The sequence below is a fragment of the Globicephala melas genome, chromosome 18 (assembly GCF_963455315.2).
Source record: "Globicephala melas chromosome 18, mGloMel1.2, whole genome shotgun sequence".
Taxonomy (NCBI): Eukaryota; Metazoa; Chordata; class Mammalia; order Artiodactyla; family Delphinidae; genus Globicephala; species Globicephala melas.
In genome coordinates this window covers 75,171,213-75,189,552 of record NC_083331.1, presented here as the reverse complement: position 1 = coordinate 75,189,552, position 18,340 = coordinate 75,171,213, and the positions used below count along the sequence as shown (strand labels likewise).

General features: G+C 41.8%; 1 protein-coding gene across 3 annotated transcripts in view; it reads right to left on the bottom strand.

The window, feature by feature from the left end:
* The window catches only part of MYO16 (myosin XVI), a 530,197-nt gene that overhangs the window by 472,284 nt on the left and 39,573 nt on the right, over positions 1-18,340 (bottom strand). For 2 of the 3 annotated variants that reach the window (XM_060288080.1, XM_060288082.1), the window contains exon 1: positions 5,224-5,354. The exons of the other annotated variant lie outside the window; for it this stretch is intronic. In XM_060288080.1, the coding sequence (XP_060144063.1) occupies positions 5,224-5,299 (76 nt within the window). In that variant the 5' untranslated portion in view covers positions 5,300-5,354. Of the gene's footprint in view, positions 1-5,223; positions 5,355-18,340 lie in introns of those variants that run through there. 3 annotated transcript variants of the gene reach the window in all.

Genomic DNA, 18,340 nt, shown 5'->3' with positions numbered 1-18,340 from the left:
GCAGCTTAGAAACATAAATTAAATGAACGGCAATTGGAAAGTGATTTAAACTGGATCTTAATCAACTGACAGATGATGTTATCATTTTTGATCGAATGTGTTTTCTTGCCACATAGATTAATTACATGACTTCCATACATGCAAAATTCTATACATGCAACTGCAAGTGAACATGTACACCTCTCGATTCCGTTTTCTTAAAAATGTCAATTTTGCTCTTATCCCCTAAAAACAGAACCTTGATTCTTCCTTACATCCGCAATCATACACACACAGCCAGCGTCCTCAGTCTCTAGTATCTATACCGCAAAGCTCTCTAACAGTTTCCTTGCTCTAAGACGTTTGCCATAACGGTTCCAAAATAATTTTTTGAAACTCAAATTGCTTATGCCACAGCTTCCAGTGACCAAACTCTACATCAAGGGCTGGAAAACTTCTTAGGTCAAAAGGCAGACAGTAAGGGTTTTTGGATTTTGTGGTCTACCCAGTTTCTGTTACAAAATCGGAAAAGCAGCCCTAGACAATACCTAAATTAATGGGAGTATCAGCTTGCCAGTAAAACGTATTTACAAAAGACAGACGAACGACGAGTTTCTCAATAGGTTAGTGTAAGCTCGGCCCATGGGCCAAATTCAGCTCAGACCCAGCCCTGTCTATACTGTCTACATGTGTTGTTTATCTATTTTATATATAGTAGTTTGTATCTGTTAATCCCAAACTCCAAATTTATTCTTCCCCCACCCCCTTTCCCCTTTCGTGGCCATAAGTTTGTTTTCTATGTCTGTGAGTCTATTTCTGTTTTGTAAATAAGTTCATTTGTGTCATATTTTAGATTCCACATATAAGTGATATCATACAGTATTTGTCTTTCTCTGTCTGACTTACTTCACTTAGTATGATAATCTCTAGGTCCATCCATGCAGCTGCAAATGGCATTGTTTCACTCTTTTTTATGGCTGAGTAGTATTCCATTGTACATATGTACCACATCTTCTTTATCCATTCATCTTTCCATGGACATTTAGGTTGCTTCCATGTCTTAGCTATTGCAAATAGCACTGCTATGAACACGTATCTTTTCAAATTAGAGTTTTCTCCAGATACATGCCCAGGAGTGGGACCACTGCATCATATGGCAACTCTAGTTTTAGTTTTTTAAGGAATCTCCATACTGTTCTCCATAGCGGCTGCACCAATTTACATTCCCATTGTAACTGGACCGAGAGTCCAAACTTCAATTCTCCCTTGATTTCTCTACCTATTTGTGCAAACTGTGACCTCTGTCTCCCCTTCCCCCAAGCCCCTCACCAGGGGGCATAAAATCCTATCCAGCATTCGATATCCAGCACAAACGTCACTTGGAGTGATACCTGCCCCCTGCAAGGCTACCCCTGAGTGGAATTTAAACCTGCAGATCCGAGACTACAACTAGAACATGTTATTCTGTAATTGTGTGGTTACCTCCACACTGTGGGCAGTTGGAGGGCAGTATTTTGCCTTATCCTGCTTTACTTGTTTTCTCTACTGACTCACATCACAATAGTTACTACCCCAGAACTGGAAGGCAGGGGAAAGAAAGAGGGAGTGAAGTGAGTGGTTGGTCCAGGAGGATGGAATGAGGGAGGAGCAAGGCGGGTGGGAACGGGGGAGAGGGAGAGGGGGAGAGAGAGAGAGAGAGAGAGAGAGAGAGAGAGAGAGAAAGAGAGAGAAAGGGAGGGAGGGAGGGAGGGAGGGAGGGAGGGAAGGAGAGAGAAAGAGAAAGAGAGAGAGAGAGCAAAATGAAAGGTGAAGGAAGGGGACTGGGGTCAGGTGGAGACAGGGAGGGTAGAGGGAGGAGGATGCAGAACTGGGACCAGGAAGCAGTGCAGCTGAGAAAACCACTCTGAACCAGCAAGTCAGGGAAGCATGACAGAGATGGGCTCGAGCCGCTAACATGATCACTTCCATAATTTACTAATAAATAATACCGTATTCAGTGTTTTACACACGACCTTGCCTTTTAACCTTACAGTAGTTCTGAGAATGAGGTCTGGTCCCCACCTCACGGTTGAGGACCTCAGGCTACAAGAGAAAAGTGGCAAAATCGGTATTCAAACCCCTGCCGTTAAGTACAATCACGCTGCCTCCAAGAGAAGAGTGGTGGCAGAGACCACACTCGCTTTTCAGATGGTGACAGCCCTTGTGCCCCTGTGCACAGCTGCCCCATCAAAACCACACTTTGCAGCTCGCCTTGCTGGAAGATGTGACCACGTTACGACAGATGGGGCAGAAGCTGTGGCGATTTCTAGGGCCTCCCTTACTCAGTATCCGGTTCCTGCTCTTTGCCCGTCTGTCTTCATCCTTTGTACACCCTGTTCCCGGGACTAGGGCCACACCCTGAAGACAGCGTGGCCGTGAGCTGGAGAGATATTCCCTGAGGACCGTGGCTCTGAGTCAGCGCTGCCTCTTCTAGACTTGCGTGTGACAGAGTCACAAAGGTCTGTCCTGGTTAAACCGGGCTAGTTTGGGGCTCTCTACCACATGCTCCTGAACCTAACCCTAAATAATGCAGAGGGAGGGAGGAAAGAAAGACGGATCCCTAAAGAAGGTAATTTTATAGTTTCCTCTTCCATCAAGGAACTCCTTCAGAGAAAGCAAAACAGCTCTTCTATACGCTTTTGCTCCATTTAGGTTGTATAGATCAGCTCCTTCTTTAGTCTTACTTATCGATTTTCATCACGCGGCTCTTTTTTTAATTTTAGGAATTCGGTTGCGCAGCAAAAGTAGATGGGGTCAGACTGCTTGTTAGAAAGCCATGGAACCACCCACGTTTTTAGGTTCTGGCTTTATTTATTATTGTTGCATGTTTCATACTAAGGGAGACCTCAAGGGAAATGAGACTTTGGTTACAAAGAGTCCTCAGAACTCCAGGAAAAAAAAAAAAGTATTATTAACCCCTTTTGAATTTACCATAAATCCTACGTGCAATAAAACTTTAGAGATATGATTCCTCAGAAACTACGTTTGCAACGTTCTGATGCTGGAATAACAAACATACAATGAGCTGGAAACATACACCTAACACACACAGTCAGAAGGATAATCGTGCCAGGGGACCGAGAAGAAAGCAAAGGAGCGGTACTGTGAGAACATGACATGAAAGCTCACAGAGCTCTCAGTGAGGAACATCCAGACCGAGTAGCACCCACATTCTGAGGCTGAATGTGAAAAACTGCACGGACGTCAGGATGCCAGAGGTTTGATCCAAGCAGACGTCTTGGTAGGAAACTTGAAGCACTTCTGGATGATACGAGCCCTGGTGGGAACACTGGCAGCTCTCTTAGAAAACGAATGCTTTATAACGGAACCCATCCCACAAAGAGAGATACGGACGTACAGGTCACGCACCTCGTTGATAACATGTCTTTTCTAAGTGGTCATTTCTAGTCTCAAAGTCTTCAATGGGCAGCTGCCTTGATATTTTACTCTGTGTAATAATTCCCATTTGGGTTTAAACTGTTAAATGGACTGCAGCTGGAAAGTTGTGATAGAAACGAGTTTCTCACTGTCTAGTTTCCACTTTTCCAATGGCAGTTACATGTAGTCTTATTAGTATTTTAATTCTTGAATTAAACCTGTCTCTAGTCACAGACATAGCACCTGCTGTGATTACACACTATGTTTAACGAACTGGGGAAGAAGAAATTCTTGAGGGAAAAGAAAGAATCTTTCATTCTCTCTCTTTCTCATATAATAACATTCAGCAGGGCCCAACTTCAGGAAGGGAGAAGATTTAACTTTAAGGTAGCTTAGAAATACTGATGACTTTCTGGCCCTGGACATTTTAAGTTAATGAATTGAAACTTTATTGAGAATTAAAGTGATATGGCTCTTTCTGTCGCTTAAGAGTTACTAGAAAAGTCATCTAGCCCGTCAGAATTTGCATCCAGCAACAGAGGAGACACTGTCTTCACTAAGTATACTTAACCTTAGTTTAGTGGGAGATAAAATTTCTTTCTTTCTTTTAAAGTTTATTTCATGATTTCCCATCAAGGAACCTGCATGCTCAGAGGAATACTGATACCCCAGGAATGCTTGGTTCTTGCAACTAAAACTTTCTCCAGTTCAGTCAGGAAGGAAACTATAGACAGATGTTTTACAAATATCAATGCAAAAAAATTCTCAACAATTATAAGCAAATGAAATCTGGAAAAATATAAAAAGGATTATATACCACGATCAAGTAGGATTTATCCCAGGAATGCAAAGCTGGTTTGACACATGAAAAGAACACCACGCAACACACCATATTTTCATAGTATAAAGGACAAAAACAACAACAACAACAACAAAAAACATGATCAGTGCAACATACAGAGAGAAGCATTTGATAAAATCCAACAACATTCCGTGTTAAAAACTTTCAACAAACTAGGAAGAGAAGGGAACTTTCTGATAAAGAACATTTTAAAAAAAACCCAGAGCTAGCTAGCATCATACTTAATGGTGAAATCTTGGAAGTTTTCCCTCGAAGAACAAAACAAGACAAGGATGTCTACTCTCACCACTTCTATTCATTGTAATGGAGGTTCCAGCCAGGACAATCAGACATTAAAAGGAAGTAACAGGCATCCAGACTGGAAAGGAAAAATAAAACTACCTCTGTCAACAAAAGACATCATCCTGTATATAGAAAATTCTAAGAAACCCATACAAAAAAAAATCTTTAAGAACTAAATAATTGAATTCAGCAAGTTTGCCGAGTACAAGATCAACGTACTGAAGCCAATTACGTTCTTGTGCACTAATAATAAACAAATCAAAATGAAATTAGGAAAGGACATCTATTTACAATAGCAACAAAAATAATGAAAACACTTAGAAATAATTACACAAGAATTTGCAAGTAGCCAATTTTGTTTTCAGAAACAAAAAAGCACTAGATACCTTACTTGGTTTTCTTTTGAAATACACAAACCTCTATGCAGGTGTGAAGCTAAAACCTACATGCTGCACCTCTTCTATTTTTCCATGTCCTGAACACTTGAAATCTTTTAAAATATGTTTCACTCTCGGCATACGACTAACAAAAACCTTAAATTATAATTCCCCGCAACACTCCTGATGAGTCTTTTATTATTATAGAAATTTCTCAAATCAGTTTCAATATCATGACTTAAACATCCGAAATGCTTCCCAGCTTGGCACTGATTTTATTTTTTCTACTCTCCGCAGTTCACCAACCTTGACAATTTTGTCTCTTTTTCCTCCCAGGGCTAATCCTCAGTTCTGAACCATCCTCTGATGCCCTTGCTTTCATCTTCACTGGATCCTCTTATCCTTAACCGGTGAGCCAACTCCTAGACTTCCACAGCTCACAGAGATTCAGTCATCAAAGAAGTATTTTCTTAGGGCCTGAAGAAAAAAAATAATGGGAAATACAGCACAAACTGCTTGCCTCGTTATATCTTTTTTTTTCCCCCCTTTTGCCTTAGTAATATTAAAACCTGAAATAATCAGATCTGGACTTACTCATATGTACTTACAGCAAAAACCAAAATTACAATAACCTGTCAGCGTCACCTTAGACCTCCTTAGAATGTTTTTGATAAATGCTTTGTCCTCAAAGACAACTTTAAGCAAGTGACTAATAGACCCAAGAGATGTTTTAATTCAAAATAATGGCCCTCTCAAAGGAAAGCCCTAATCTCGGTACAAGATCACTGAAAAGCTTAGCTGCAAAACAGAATAATGGATACAAGATCAACAAAGAGGCAAGGCTCTTAGCCATAACCATGCCATTTACAATCATAAACAGATGTGAGCATTCTCCATGTATTTTTTAAATTTTCACAAAGTCCTCAGTTAAATAAACCCTGCCTATATTATCATCTCAGACATATACATGGACTTGGTGGAACTTACAAAGTATTTCAGACTCTTGTACCCAAGTAGGCAAAGAGATACAAAAATCTAGCCTTAACTGTTAGCTTCCCAGGCCCATCTGGCTTCATTTGGGAATTAGAGCAAACATTTAAGGGAGAAGTAATACCAATTCTTCACAAAAAATTCCAAAAAATGAAAGAAGAGAAAATGCTTCCCAACTCACTCTATGAGGCCAGTATTACCAAAACATAGTAGACATCACAAGAGAAGAAAACTACAGACAAGTGTTTTAAGAATATAGATTCAGGGCTTCCCTGGTGGCGCAGTGGTTGGGAGTCCGCCTGCCGATGCAGGGGACACGGGATCGTGCCCCGGTCTGGGAGGATCCCACGTGCCGCGGAGCGGCTGGGCCCGTGAGCCATGGCCGCTGGGCCTGCGCGTCCGGAGCCTGTGCTCCGCGGCGGGAGAGGCCACGGCAGTGGGAGGTCCGCGTACCGCAAAAAAAAAAAGAATATAGATTCAAAAAAAATCCTCAACAAAATATAAGCATATGAACTTTGCAAACATATAAAAACGATTATACACCATGGTCCAGTAGGATTTATACCAAGGATGCAAAGTTGGTTTAACATGTAAAAAGAAATCAATGCAACACACCGTATTAATAGTATAAAGGACAAAAGCCATATGATCATTGCAACAGACACAGAGCATTTGACAAAATCCAACAACATGCTTGTTAAAAACACTCAACAAACTAGGAAGAGAAGGGAACTTCCTCAATCCGATAAAGGACATCCACAAAAAACTCAGAGCTAGTATCATATTTAATGATGAAAACCTAAAAGTTTTCCTTTGAAGATCGAAACAAGACAAGGATGTCTGCTCTCACCACTTCTATTCAACACTGTAATGGAGGTTCCAGCCAGGACAATAAGACAATAAAAGGAAATAACAGGCATCCAGATTGGAAAGAAAGAAGTAAATCTGTCTCTAACAACAAAAGCTATCCTCTTGTATAAAGAGAATCTTAAGCAATCCATACAAAAAAAAAATCTATTAGAACTAATAATTGAATTTAGCAAGTTTCCAGGGTATGAGATCAGCATACAAAAATCGATTACATTTCTGTGCACTAATAATGAACAAATCAAAATAAATTAGGGGAAAAATTATTTATAATAGCAACAAAAATAATGAAAATGCTTAGAAATAAATATAACAGAAGTCCAAGATTTGTACAATAAAACCTGCAAAACATTGTTGAAAGAACTTGTAATAAATGGACATTCCATGTTCATGGATGGAAAGCCAAAATATTATTAAGATGGCAATACTCCCCAGATGATCTACACAATGATTCAACACAGACTCCATCAAAATTCTATCAGACTTTTGTGAAGAAATTGGTAAGCTGATCATAAAATTTATATGAAAAGGCAAGCGACCCAGACTAGCCAAAATAATCTTAAAGAAAGAACAACGTTAGAGAGCTCACATTAGCAATTTCAAAACTTACTGAACAGCAACAGTAATCAAGACAGTGTGGTACTGGCATAAGGACAGACACAAAGGTCAATGAAATATAATCGAGAGTCCATAAACAAACCCTCACATTTATGGTCAAATTTTGACAAAGGTGCAAATAGGAAAGAATAGGTTTTTAACAAATGATACTGAAAAACTTAGTATCCACACACAAAAGAATAAAGTCGGACTCCTTCCGTACACCATACACAAAAATTATCTCAAAATGGATCACAGGCTCATAGAACTAAATATAAGAGCTAAAACTATAAAACTCTCGGAAGAAAATGTAGGCATAGATCTTTGTGGCCTTGACCTGGACAATGGTTTCTTTAGATATGACACCAAAAGCACAAGTGGCAAAAAAAGGAGATAATTTGGACTACAGCAAAATTTCAAACTCTTGTCATGTAGTTGATACCATCAATAAAGTGAAAAGATGACCAACATAATGGGAGAAAATATTTGCAAAACATATAAGGGACTGGTATCCAGAACGCTATAAAAAGAACCTTTACAACTTGACAATAAAAGGGCAACCCAAGTAAACAATGGGCAAAGGATATGAATAGACAGTTCTCCAAAGAAGGTATACAACTGGGCAACAGGCACATGAAAAGACTCTGTACATGACTAGTGATTAGGGAAATGCAAATTACAACCTCAGTGAGGTACCACTTCACACCCAGTAAAATGGGTACGATTCACACCGTAATAGGTGTTGGTGAGGATATGAATATATTAGAACCCTTACCCATTGCTAGTGGGATATTAAAATGCTGCTGTCCCTTTGGAAAACAGTTTGGCAGCTCCTCAAATGTTAAAATCGGAGCTACCATATGACTCAGAAGTTACAGTCCTAAGTACATACCCCCAAAAACTGATACCCTACATGCACAAAATCTCATACATGACTACATATAGCAACATTATGCTTAATAGCCAAAAAGTAGAAACAAATGTCCATCAATTGGTAATTGGAGAAGTCAATACGGTACATCTGTACAATGGAATATTACTCAGTGTTAAAGAGCAAAGTAGTTCTGACATGCTACAATGCTACAGGGATGAACCTTGAAAACATTGTAACATTATGCTCAGTGAAATAAGCCAGACACAGAGAGATAAATACCGTATGATCTCACCTATAGGCAGGATCTAAAAAAGTCAACCTCGTAGAAGCAGAGGGTAGAGTGGGGATTGCCAGGGGCTAGGGGGAGGGGCAAATGAGAAGGTGAAGGTCAAAGGGTACAAAGTTTCAGTTCCACACAATTAATTTCTGGAGATCTACTCCACAGCATAGTGCCTACAGCGAACAACAGTCTATCGTATGCTTAAAATTTTCCAAGAGGGTAGCTCTTATGCTAAGTATTCTTACCACACATACAAAAAATGGTAACAACAGTAATAATAAAGGAAGCAGGAGGACACATTGGGAGGAGATGGATATCTCTATGGCCTTGATTTTGGTGATGGTTTCATGGATGGGTACTTATCCCCAAACTCATAGAGCTGTAGACATTAAATATCTACAGGTTTTTCCATGTCAACCATATCTCAATAAAATGGTCTTTAAAAAGTGTGGTCCTACTAACGTATGCAGCTCACACCACCTGCAACACATCACATAGGCTCAGCAGTACCCTACGTGGTCCCTACTGATGAGATGACCCCCCTGACCAGTCCCCTGGATGTCACAGCAGCGCCACACTGTCTGAATATTCCTAAGCACATTCTGTCGATGCCTGTACTTATTACAGACCCATAACAACAACAGCAACAATAAAATCCATGGGTCAGCATTACTGGTCCCTGTAAGTATGCCAAAATACTATCCCAGTTGTCTAGAACGTCATTTCTATTTATTCATCTTTTATTGTTCTAAAGTCTGTATTGAATTTGTTACAATATTGCTTCTGTTTTCTGTTCTGGTTTTTTGGCCGCGAGGCATGTGGGATCTTAGCTCCCCAACCAGGGATCGAGCACGCACACCCTGCATTGGAAGTCGAAGTCTTAACCAATGGACCGCCAGGGAAGTCCCTAGAATGTCATTTTTAAATGCAAGTATCTCAAGCAGTATACACAGTAAGTCTCCCAGAAATGGAGCTCATCACTAATAAATTGTCACACCCTTAAAATCTGCAGCAAATGATATGCCAGTGGGTGCCGTGACAGTGATTTCAAAATGAATAATCCCTTATTCTACACTTCCTACCTCTCCTTATGTTCTCTGACAGTCGGGGTACCTTCCATGAAAAAGCTTACCTGGGCAATTAAAACTAGAAGGTTGATCACAGAGCCCAGATTCAGAAAGGCTATCGAGACATTGATGGAGTGAGGTTGTATATAGAAACATTTTTCTTGTCTCCTGAGATTCTGTTTTAAACAGTGCTTACTTACCACCTTCGTACCAGAAAATATACCATTATTCCCAAAGTAACTTTGTACCAGAGGATTTATTCGATTTACCTGCTTGAATGGCTTGTCTTATTTAGTATTTTGAATATGCATTTTTCCCCTAAGTCTGGGTGCTCAAATGTCTAAATGGGTTTACACACAAGAAATAGGTAATAGCATTCATATGGGAACGGATACACGTGTGTCAGTACAAAGTACAGTGTGATGCACCGCATCACGTTCGTGTGCCAGTGCTTTCAAATAAATATCAGTGTTGATCATGAAGCAAAAGGGAACACATCTGATAATACCTCACCTCAGCTTGAATTAAAAAACGCTTGTATCTTTTCATAAGGAAAATCAACGGCTCCACATGGAACTGTTAGAAAGTCCTAATATTCTGACAGCATTGTTTTAGTTTAGACAGTTCCATTTTATCGCCCAAGGGGAAATGCATCGTCAGCAAGGGTTTTGCCAGGATCTGGCGCACGTTGCCCTTGGAAGACTATGCAGAGAAGAGAATAAAAGAGAGCAAATATTGGTTTCTGTTACGTAAACAAGTCATGCTCTTCTGTTCTCCAAGTTGAACTAATGGGAAAGTAGACAGCTCTTAGCATGAACCGGGCCCCTGGGGTTAGACATGTTCTAATTTCAAATTGATCATGCCTGATAAATATATTTTGTTAATATGAACCACATTGAATAAAGGCATTTCAGTAATTACCACATCACAGATAGATCTTGCTCTGTTCTGTACAGTTTCTGCAACCTTACGGGGAGACAAAGCCAAGTATGTACTATAAGTAAGAAATGAAAGGAAGCAAACCACGTCTATTTTATCAGATTACACAAAATAAAGCATTTATCATAAGGATTACATGGACCAAGTTCAAGACCTACTTCATACCTAGAATAACACTATATTAATAACTGCATGCTGAAAATGAGTGTGAACACAATTCAGTAATATGTCATGTGAATCAATTATTTTTATAAAACCTTACCATGGGCTCCTTAAGTACTAAAATAGCAAACCTTTTATTTTTCACTGATTTAGACTACTTATATGTTACACTGTTCAATGTAAAATGGAATTTACGCTTTACAGATGTTATCTAAAAATAAAACCATACAGTAACAACTTTCATTTACATTTTCTAAAGTCATTTCTCTAAACATGTTAATCTAAAATGAGCAAATAAAAGCAGTTAAACATCAAGGATACATAACTTAAAAGATTCATCTCAGATGTAAAATTCTGCTTTAGCTATCCAAATTTAGATGAATGAAAACAAATTCAGTGTTGTCTGAAACAAGTGCAGAGCATATATAAAGAGCATAAAATTTCCATAGCACACTTAATTTTCAAACACCATTTTACTAGAATATCCGAGGTAAATATTTAAAATCATATTCATCATGTCTATATAATTGAAAATGCAGTTGCCTACCAGAAATGCTATCCTGACAAATTTGGCTTGAGCGTATTCCTGTGTGCAACGGAATCAATTTCACACGTACTCACCTCCCTGTCTCTGGGAGGTGGTCCATTCATTGGTTTGACGTTGCTATGGCAACTGCAACATGGTAACAGGCCAGCCAAGCTCTGCTGTTCCAACCCCAGTAGAGAGTGAACTGCTTCCTGCAAACAGCACTGCCGCGCCTTTCTAGAAAGATGGGTCTTTTACACTCACTCTTAGCCTGATATTTTAATACCAACTAGTGGTAATTCAGCACTAGGAAAGCGAATTTAAGGTTAATTCTTTTTGCTACAGAGTACATTTCGGTGCCTGTCTAAAATCTTCTAAAAGCCCTAATGAAAAGAACATGAGCTAACTTGTATTATCATTGTGACAGGTGTGAGAGGGTCTGTAGTTTACCTGAACAATGTTTCAGTCACTAGCATTCAGCTTGAATCACAGGTCACAATATTAAACTTTCAGATAAAAGGCAGTTTTCTAAAATGATGGTGGTACCGCTCCTTGTTTTTCTTACAGAATCTTCCCGGTATACGTGTTTTGTATTAGTTTCCTAGGGCTACCGGAGCAAAGTGCCACAAACTGGGTGGTTCGAAACAGAACACAATTCTCTCACAGTTCTGGAGGCCGGAAGTCCAGAATCAAGGCGTCGGCAGGGCGGTATACTAGCGGAGAATCTCTTCCATGCCTTCCTCAGCTCCTGGGGGCTACCACCAATCCTTGCTCATCCTGGGTTTGCAGCTGCCACTACCCCACTCTCTGCCTCTGTCTCCCCAAGGCTGTCTTCCTCTGTGTCTGTGTCTCCTACAAAGGCGGGTCACGTTAGGGATGCTCTAACTACTTCTTCAAACACTCTACTTCCAAATAAGGTCACATTCAGAGAGGTACGGGGATTGGATTTCAACGTAGCTTGGGGGGGGCACAATTCAACCCCCCACGGTGCTATTGAGGGAACGTTTATGCAAAGTGAAGAAGAATCAAATGTCTCATCAGCTCCCTGCTTCATCCGCCCCGTGTGGACAGGCGGCACAGGACTCAACTGTGCTCTCACCAATACAGGAACAAGTGAGAAAATGATTTAGCCCATGCCAAGGGACGGAGGTGACACCTGCCTTGGATTCTGCTTCATCCTCTGGCACATTGCTGCGCTCCAAGGCATCATCCTGAGTCTTTGAAGCAGGTTCCCACCCACGTGGGAGCTCTCCAGTGGGGGGCGGGGCAGAGGGAGGAACCAGCTCTGCCAGCTGGTGCTGGGAAAACTCCCTGAGGGCAGAGCATCTACAATCCAGCCTGGAAGCTGGGTGGGCGGTGTCTTTGGCAGGACAACAAAGAATGCCGCCCCCCTTCACTGCCCTCAGACACACACTTCCTCTGCAAACACCCCACGGAGCAGAGCCCTCCACTCTGCGATTCTCTCCAATTCTCTCCACAGCTGCTAATTTTCTTCGAGAAGACCCTGTTGAGGGGCCCTCCCTCAGGATATCAGGCAGCCGTCAGCAGCTTTGCCTCTGATTCACAGTGGGGGCTCAGGAAGCAGGACCAAGGATGCTCACGCCCATGGGAAGTTCTCTCCCAAAGGCAGAGGGCAGAAGACCAGAGACTTTTCCAAAAGCAAAAATCAGTGGGAGCCTGGAACTCAGCAGGAATTGCCAAAGCCAATTTGACCTCAATATAAAACTGGCGAACTTGGTACAATGAACACCTTGAATAGAGAAGGAGGGAACCCACTGGTTTATGACACCTGCCATCATTATCTTTGCTAGGAGAATAATTTAAGCCCTCTTTGTGGAAAACTGAAATCACAGTATTATTATTCTTTTTATTTTACTGCAGCAAGGCTCTTAACATTTGGAATCCTTCTTTAAGAAAAATGAAAATAATGAGACTTTAATAAAAGATTGCCTTAATTATTCTCAGGGGATACTTGATGCTAGTTGCTAGATTCAATCCAATTATCATGTAGCCCTACTAAGTGATAACATGCGTGTATGTGTGTGTATCTCTCATCTGCCTATCTACTTATCTACCTATATATTTATATATGGATATACAATTTTAGACATGCTTTTAATCATTATTTAGCAATAAAGTTAAATGAGAGAAAATGCATGTGTAGTACTCAAGTTTTTACTGGCATAATCCCTCTTGCCTTGATAAAGAGATTGCTGAGTGAGTAAGCATTTCAACTCCTTCTCCTGAATAATTTATTTACATATTTTCACCCATTGTACTTATATAATAGAAAACTTCTCTTCTAAGGTTTTAGAGTAAACAGACCATTTCCCACTTTGAGGACAGAAATCAACAGCTAATGTAGATTGGAGAAGCCAGTGGAATCTGGGAAATATTAAAATCCTCCCCCAAGCAGACAATAATGAGAACATGACTAAACTTGGATAAGATGGCAAAATTAATCAGTTAGAGTAGGGAGTCAACACCGCGAAGGTAGCAACTCAAGGCAAAAGAATGGAAGAAAATTCTGTGACAGGTATTTATAGAAAAGATTGGGAGATAAGCAGGTACCTCAGATTTTTGCTTTAGTTAAAGAAAAGCAAAACAAAAAGCCCCAGGGAAAGAAGCGAAGAAAAAAAGAAATCAGAGTAACATGACAGGGTAGGATCACAGAAGTCAGATTACAAGCATTTCAGGAAGGAAAAGTATCGCCAGAGCGTTGTACAATTTCTATAATTGTCGGCAAGTGAAGACAGCACTGATCTTGACCCACGAACAGAGTATAAAGTAAAAGGAGACTATTTGCCACCAAACGAAGAGACCCTCCAAGGAGCTTCAAGGCACGTGAAGGAAACCGAAGCTACAGTGAGAGAGCACAGCTGCTCTGGGACCCTGGAGGACAGGTATCATCTCCTTCCTCGGGCACTAGAGTCGTCGGCCGCAGATGACATGGGGGAGCCAGGCGAGGGCAGAAGCGCGGTGGCACCTTCCACGGGGCAGCTGAGAGGACTGTGCCGTGAATGCACGTGAGACACCTCTCGGGATTTCTTAAACTGTTGGGGGAAATCACAGTCTTGAAGTGGAACCAGAATATTTGCAACTGGGAGTGGGAGGAAAATACAGAAAGACCGTTAGTTATCCACCCCACACCTCATATTTCCACCCCGGGAATAACTCAGCCTGGCGTAACTCAGAATACCAACAGATACAAGGCAAAATCACTGCCCAAGGCTGTTCCAGTGTAACGTGAGAGAACGAAGCGGTAAGCATGAAGTTACAGTAAACCGTGATTAAATACTACAGCAGGCGAAGAGAAAGGAAGCATTATCTCCCGGACTTTTGGTCCGCAATGGAGGCTCACGGAAGCTTCTGAAGGGAGGAGAAGCAAGATCAGGCCTTGAAGGGTGAATGAAAATTAGCCTGGAAAATGGAAGGCAGATAGATACGACAGGAGGGAGGAGCGAGGGCCTGGAGACACATCATCGTGCGAGGCTGGAATGGTGTAGTATTGGAGCCTATGCATTTGAGAATGAGTTCAATGCTGCTAGAAGGACAAGACACACAAACACATTGGACAAACTCATAAAAAGTATTCAATGGGGCTTCCCTGGTGGCCCAGTGGTTGAGAATCTGCCTGCTAATGCAGGGGACACGGGTTCGAGCCCCGGTCCGGGAAGATCCCACATGCCGCAGAGCAACTAGGCCCGTGAGCCACAACTACTGAGCGTGCGCGTCTGGAGCCTGTGCTCCGTAACGGGAGAGGCCGCAATAGTGAGAGGCCCACGCACCGCGATGAAGAGTGGCCCCCGCTCGCCGCAACTAGTGAAAGCCCTCGCACAGAAACGAAGACCCAACACAGCAAAAATAAATTAATTAGTTAATTAATTAAAAAAAAAGTCAAGCACTTGAAGCCCTTTAAAAAAAAAAAAGTGTTCAATGTAAACTGTAGGTAAGCTGGCATTTTGAGAGATAAAGGCAACATGCAGGGGATATGTTGATTACAGGTATGTGTAAAGAGGAAAGTGCAACACAGGCAGAACCCAGGAAAGTGTGAGTGAGACGCGCCAAAGACAGACGGAATAAATAAAAACCGGTGTCCAGAAATAGGAGTACTGCATATAGATAGTAACAATGGCAGAGCTACACCGTGATCTTGTCCCTTCCGGGCTGACAGCTCTGGGCCCCCCGAAGGTGGCCACCCACCAGTGTCACCGAGTATGCTCCCCTTCCGGCCTCAGTGTGCTCTAGACCCTAGAAAAGCAGAGATAGCCCACGTCTGACAGCAGGCTGATGAGCAAGCCACACCTGTGGCCAGGTGAACCTGTTCTCCAAAACCGGAAGCCTGTGGCATCAGCCCAGGGCACCTTGTATCCATGGGCTTAGCCTTCAATTCAGGTGCATAACCACATCATCATCATCCTCTGTGTCCCAGGGCTCAAGTAGTACGTACGGTCCTCTGGCTGCCCGCACACTATTCTATCCACATTAACACACTCATCTCTTCCCCCCCCGCTCTTGCTGTGTGTTTTAAATTAAGTTAGTGACATTTTAATTTGGAGTGTCAGCTTTTATGCCCTGCAACCTCTGGGATGGCCTGGCTAGCAGTGCATTTGGAAGCTACCCTTGCATCAGGTTTACTCCCCAAACAATAGTATCCATGAGGAAACCACAGTGTGCTTAGAATAGTAGATGTTAGCTGGGAAGTCTAGAGATAAGTTGAGAAAAATAGACAGGGATCAATTCATAAAGCTTAAGGGTGAAGAATTTGTCCCCTAGGCTATGAAAAAACATGGGGAGATTTCATAGAGCAAAAATGGGATGCTGTGTAAGATACTTCTGGAATAACTATAGAGAATGAAATGGAAGGGAAGCAGCCTCAAGGTAGAAGGGACAGTTAAGATGGTACTGCACAATTGCAGCGGGAAGTAAAGAAGGCTAAGTGACAGTCTTAACTGTAGGACTGATGACAAGAAAACAGACTCAAGAGATGGCAAGTGAGCAGGACCAGGTGATGAGAGAACTGAGAAGGAGGCATCAGAGTTACAGCCAGGCAGGGCTAGAATAAAGAAGCAGGAGTAGATTTGGGGGGTCAGGGGCTACGTGATGAGTTCAGTCTCAGACCCCGGGAGCTGGCCACAGGACAGAGTCTACTAGACTCTTGGGTGGATGGGTCTGAAACTTAGGAGAAAGACTTGGGCTGAAGAGGAGATACGGAAGTTACCTGGTATAGTTGCAAGATGAAACCAAGGGAACAGATGCAATTATCCAAGAGGATTGTGGAGTGTGAAAACAGAATAAAGAACAGATGGCTTTTTAGAACCCCAATATTTAAGAAAAGTATGGATAAAAATAAGCGTGTGAAGGGAAAGAAAGGAGGAGCTGCTCTATCACAGGTGACAATGTGATTTTGGTATTTATACAAAAGGCAAGGAAGAAGTTTCCATAAAAAGGCGCAAGGCACAATGCCAAGTGCTAAAGTGTGGACATCCTGACGTCGTATTTATCAAATGTGTAAAATATTAGGTTCATTTCTAGCCATGCGTTATGGCTGTGGATACAGTATTTCTCTTTAAGACACATTCTCAAAAAGCAAGTTAACTCTGCTGGCAAAGAAGAAAAGAGAAAAATAATGGGATAGCTTTCTCCCAAATGCAATAATTCATTTTCAAAGCGTTAGCAGGGGTTCAGTAAATGCTTTTTAATTGAAAAAGCAAATTTAGAAGGGAACGATAGCTCTGGTAAGCAGAATAAAATAAAGACAAATGATGATCATTGCTTTCAACTTAGTTTATTTCTATTACATATCCACTGACATTATAACTTAAATAAACCTCTAAGTGCTACAAATGATTCAATATTATTTGCCTTAGTTAAAAATCATGACAACATAAATGGCAGATCTAACAAAAGCTTGGCTTTTCTATTTTACATTTTGTTTGTACTCTAGGCAGGTGAGAGGAAAACTCTTTTTATACTTTCGTTAAAGAACTCAAAACTCCACATTCAGGTCCAAGGTGTTAAGTCTAAGTAAAGTGTCAGCATCAGCTGGAGGATAATTTTCGGACATCGCTCGAGCGTACGTGCTCTGTGTCTTTGCCCACAGGTTATATTTGAGTTAAAAGCTCAAAGGCACAGTGGAGCTGGACTAACAGGCAACTGCAAAGACTTTTGTTCTTTCCAAGACTCCTGTGCACAGCTGCCAACAGGCTGACGCCACTGGAAGAGGCACCCCTAGCATCTCTGTCAAACAGCAGACGGGGGAGGCATGGTGTCGCCAGTGGCTGAACCGTCCCTGAGGTCGCCTGTCTCTCCCCACGGCTCACATGCTCCACTGCTTGCCCATCGGCAGTGTAGGCCGGGGCTGCACAAAGACAGTGACACGGTCTGCCAGCCAACTGGCCCCATCAGAGAGATGGACACGAAACAGAGCTGGATTCAGTTCCAATCTCATGGGAGACCGTCAAAGACAGAAATTCAAAGTCTCTTGCCCAGGGAGGGACCAGAGAGTCTGCACCAAAGTTCCTGCAAGCAATGTGGGCTCAGGGTTGTTGCTTCTGCTTTACATCATTTCCAGAACTAGCTTTTACTTCAAGTCAGATTTCTTACTTTTTGTTTTTAAATGAAGACTCTAGATTTTTAGAGCAGCTTTATTTATTTATTTGTTTGTTTTTGTTTATTTTTCGCTGCACCCTGTGACTTGTGGGATCCTAGTTCCCTGACCAGGGATCGAACCCAGGGCCTCAGCAGTGAAAACGCAGAGTCCTAACCACTGGACCGCCAGGGAGTTCCCACAGAGCAGCTTTAGGTTCACAGTAAATGTGAGGGGGAGCTACAGAGATCACCCATGACCCCACTGCTCTCACAATGCATAGCACCTCCTCGTTATCAGGAGGGGGGCATTTGTCACAATGGATGAACCTGTGCTGATACATCATAATCACCCAAAGTCCATAGTTTACGTTACAGTTCACTCTTGGTGTTATACGTTCTATGGGTTTGGACAAACGTGTAATGATGTTTATCCATGCTTATCCACCACTATAGTTTCACACAGAGTATTTTCACTGGCCTAAAAATTCTCCTTGATCTGCCTATTCGTACCCACCCCCAACTCTTAGCAA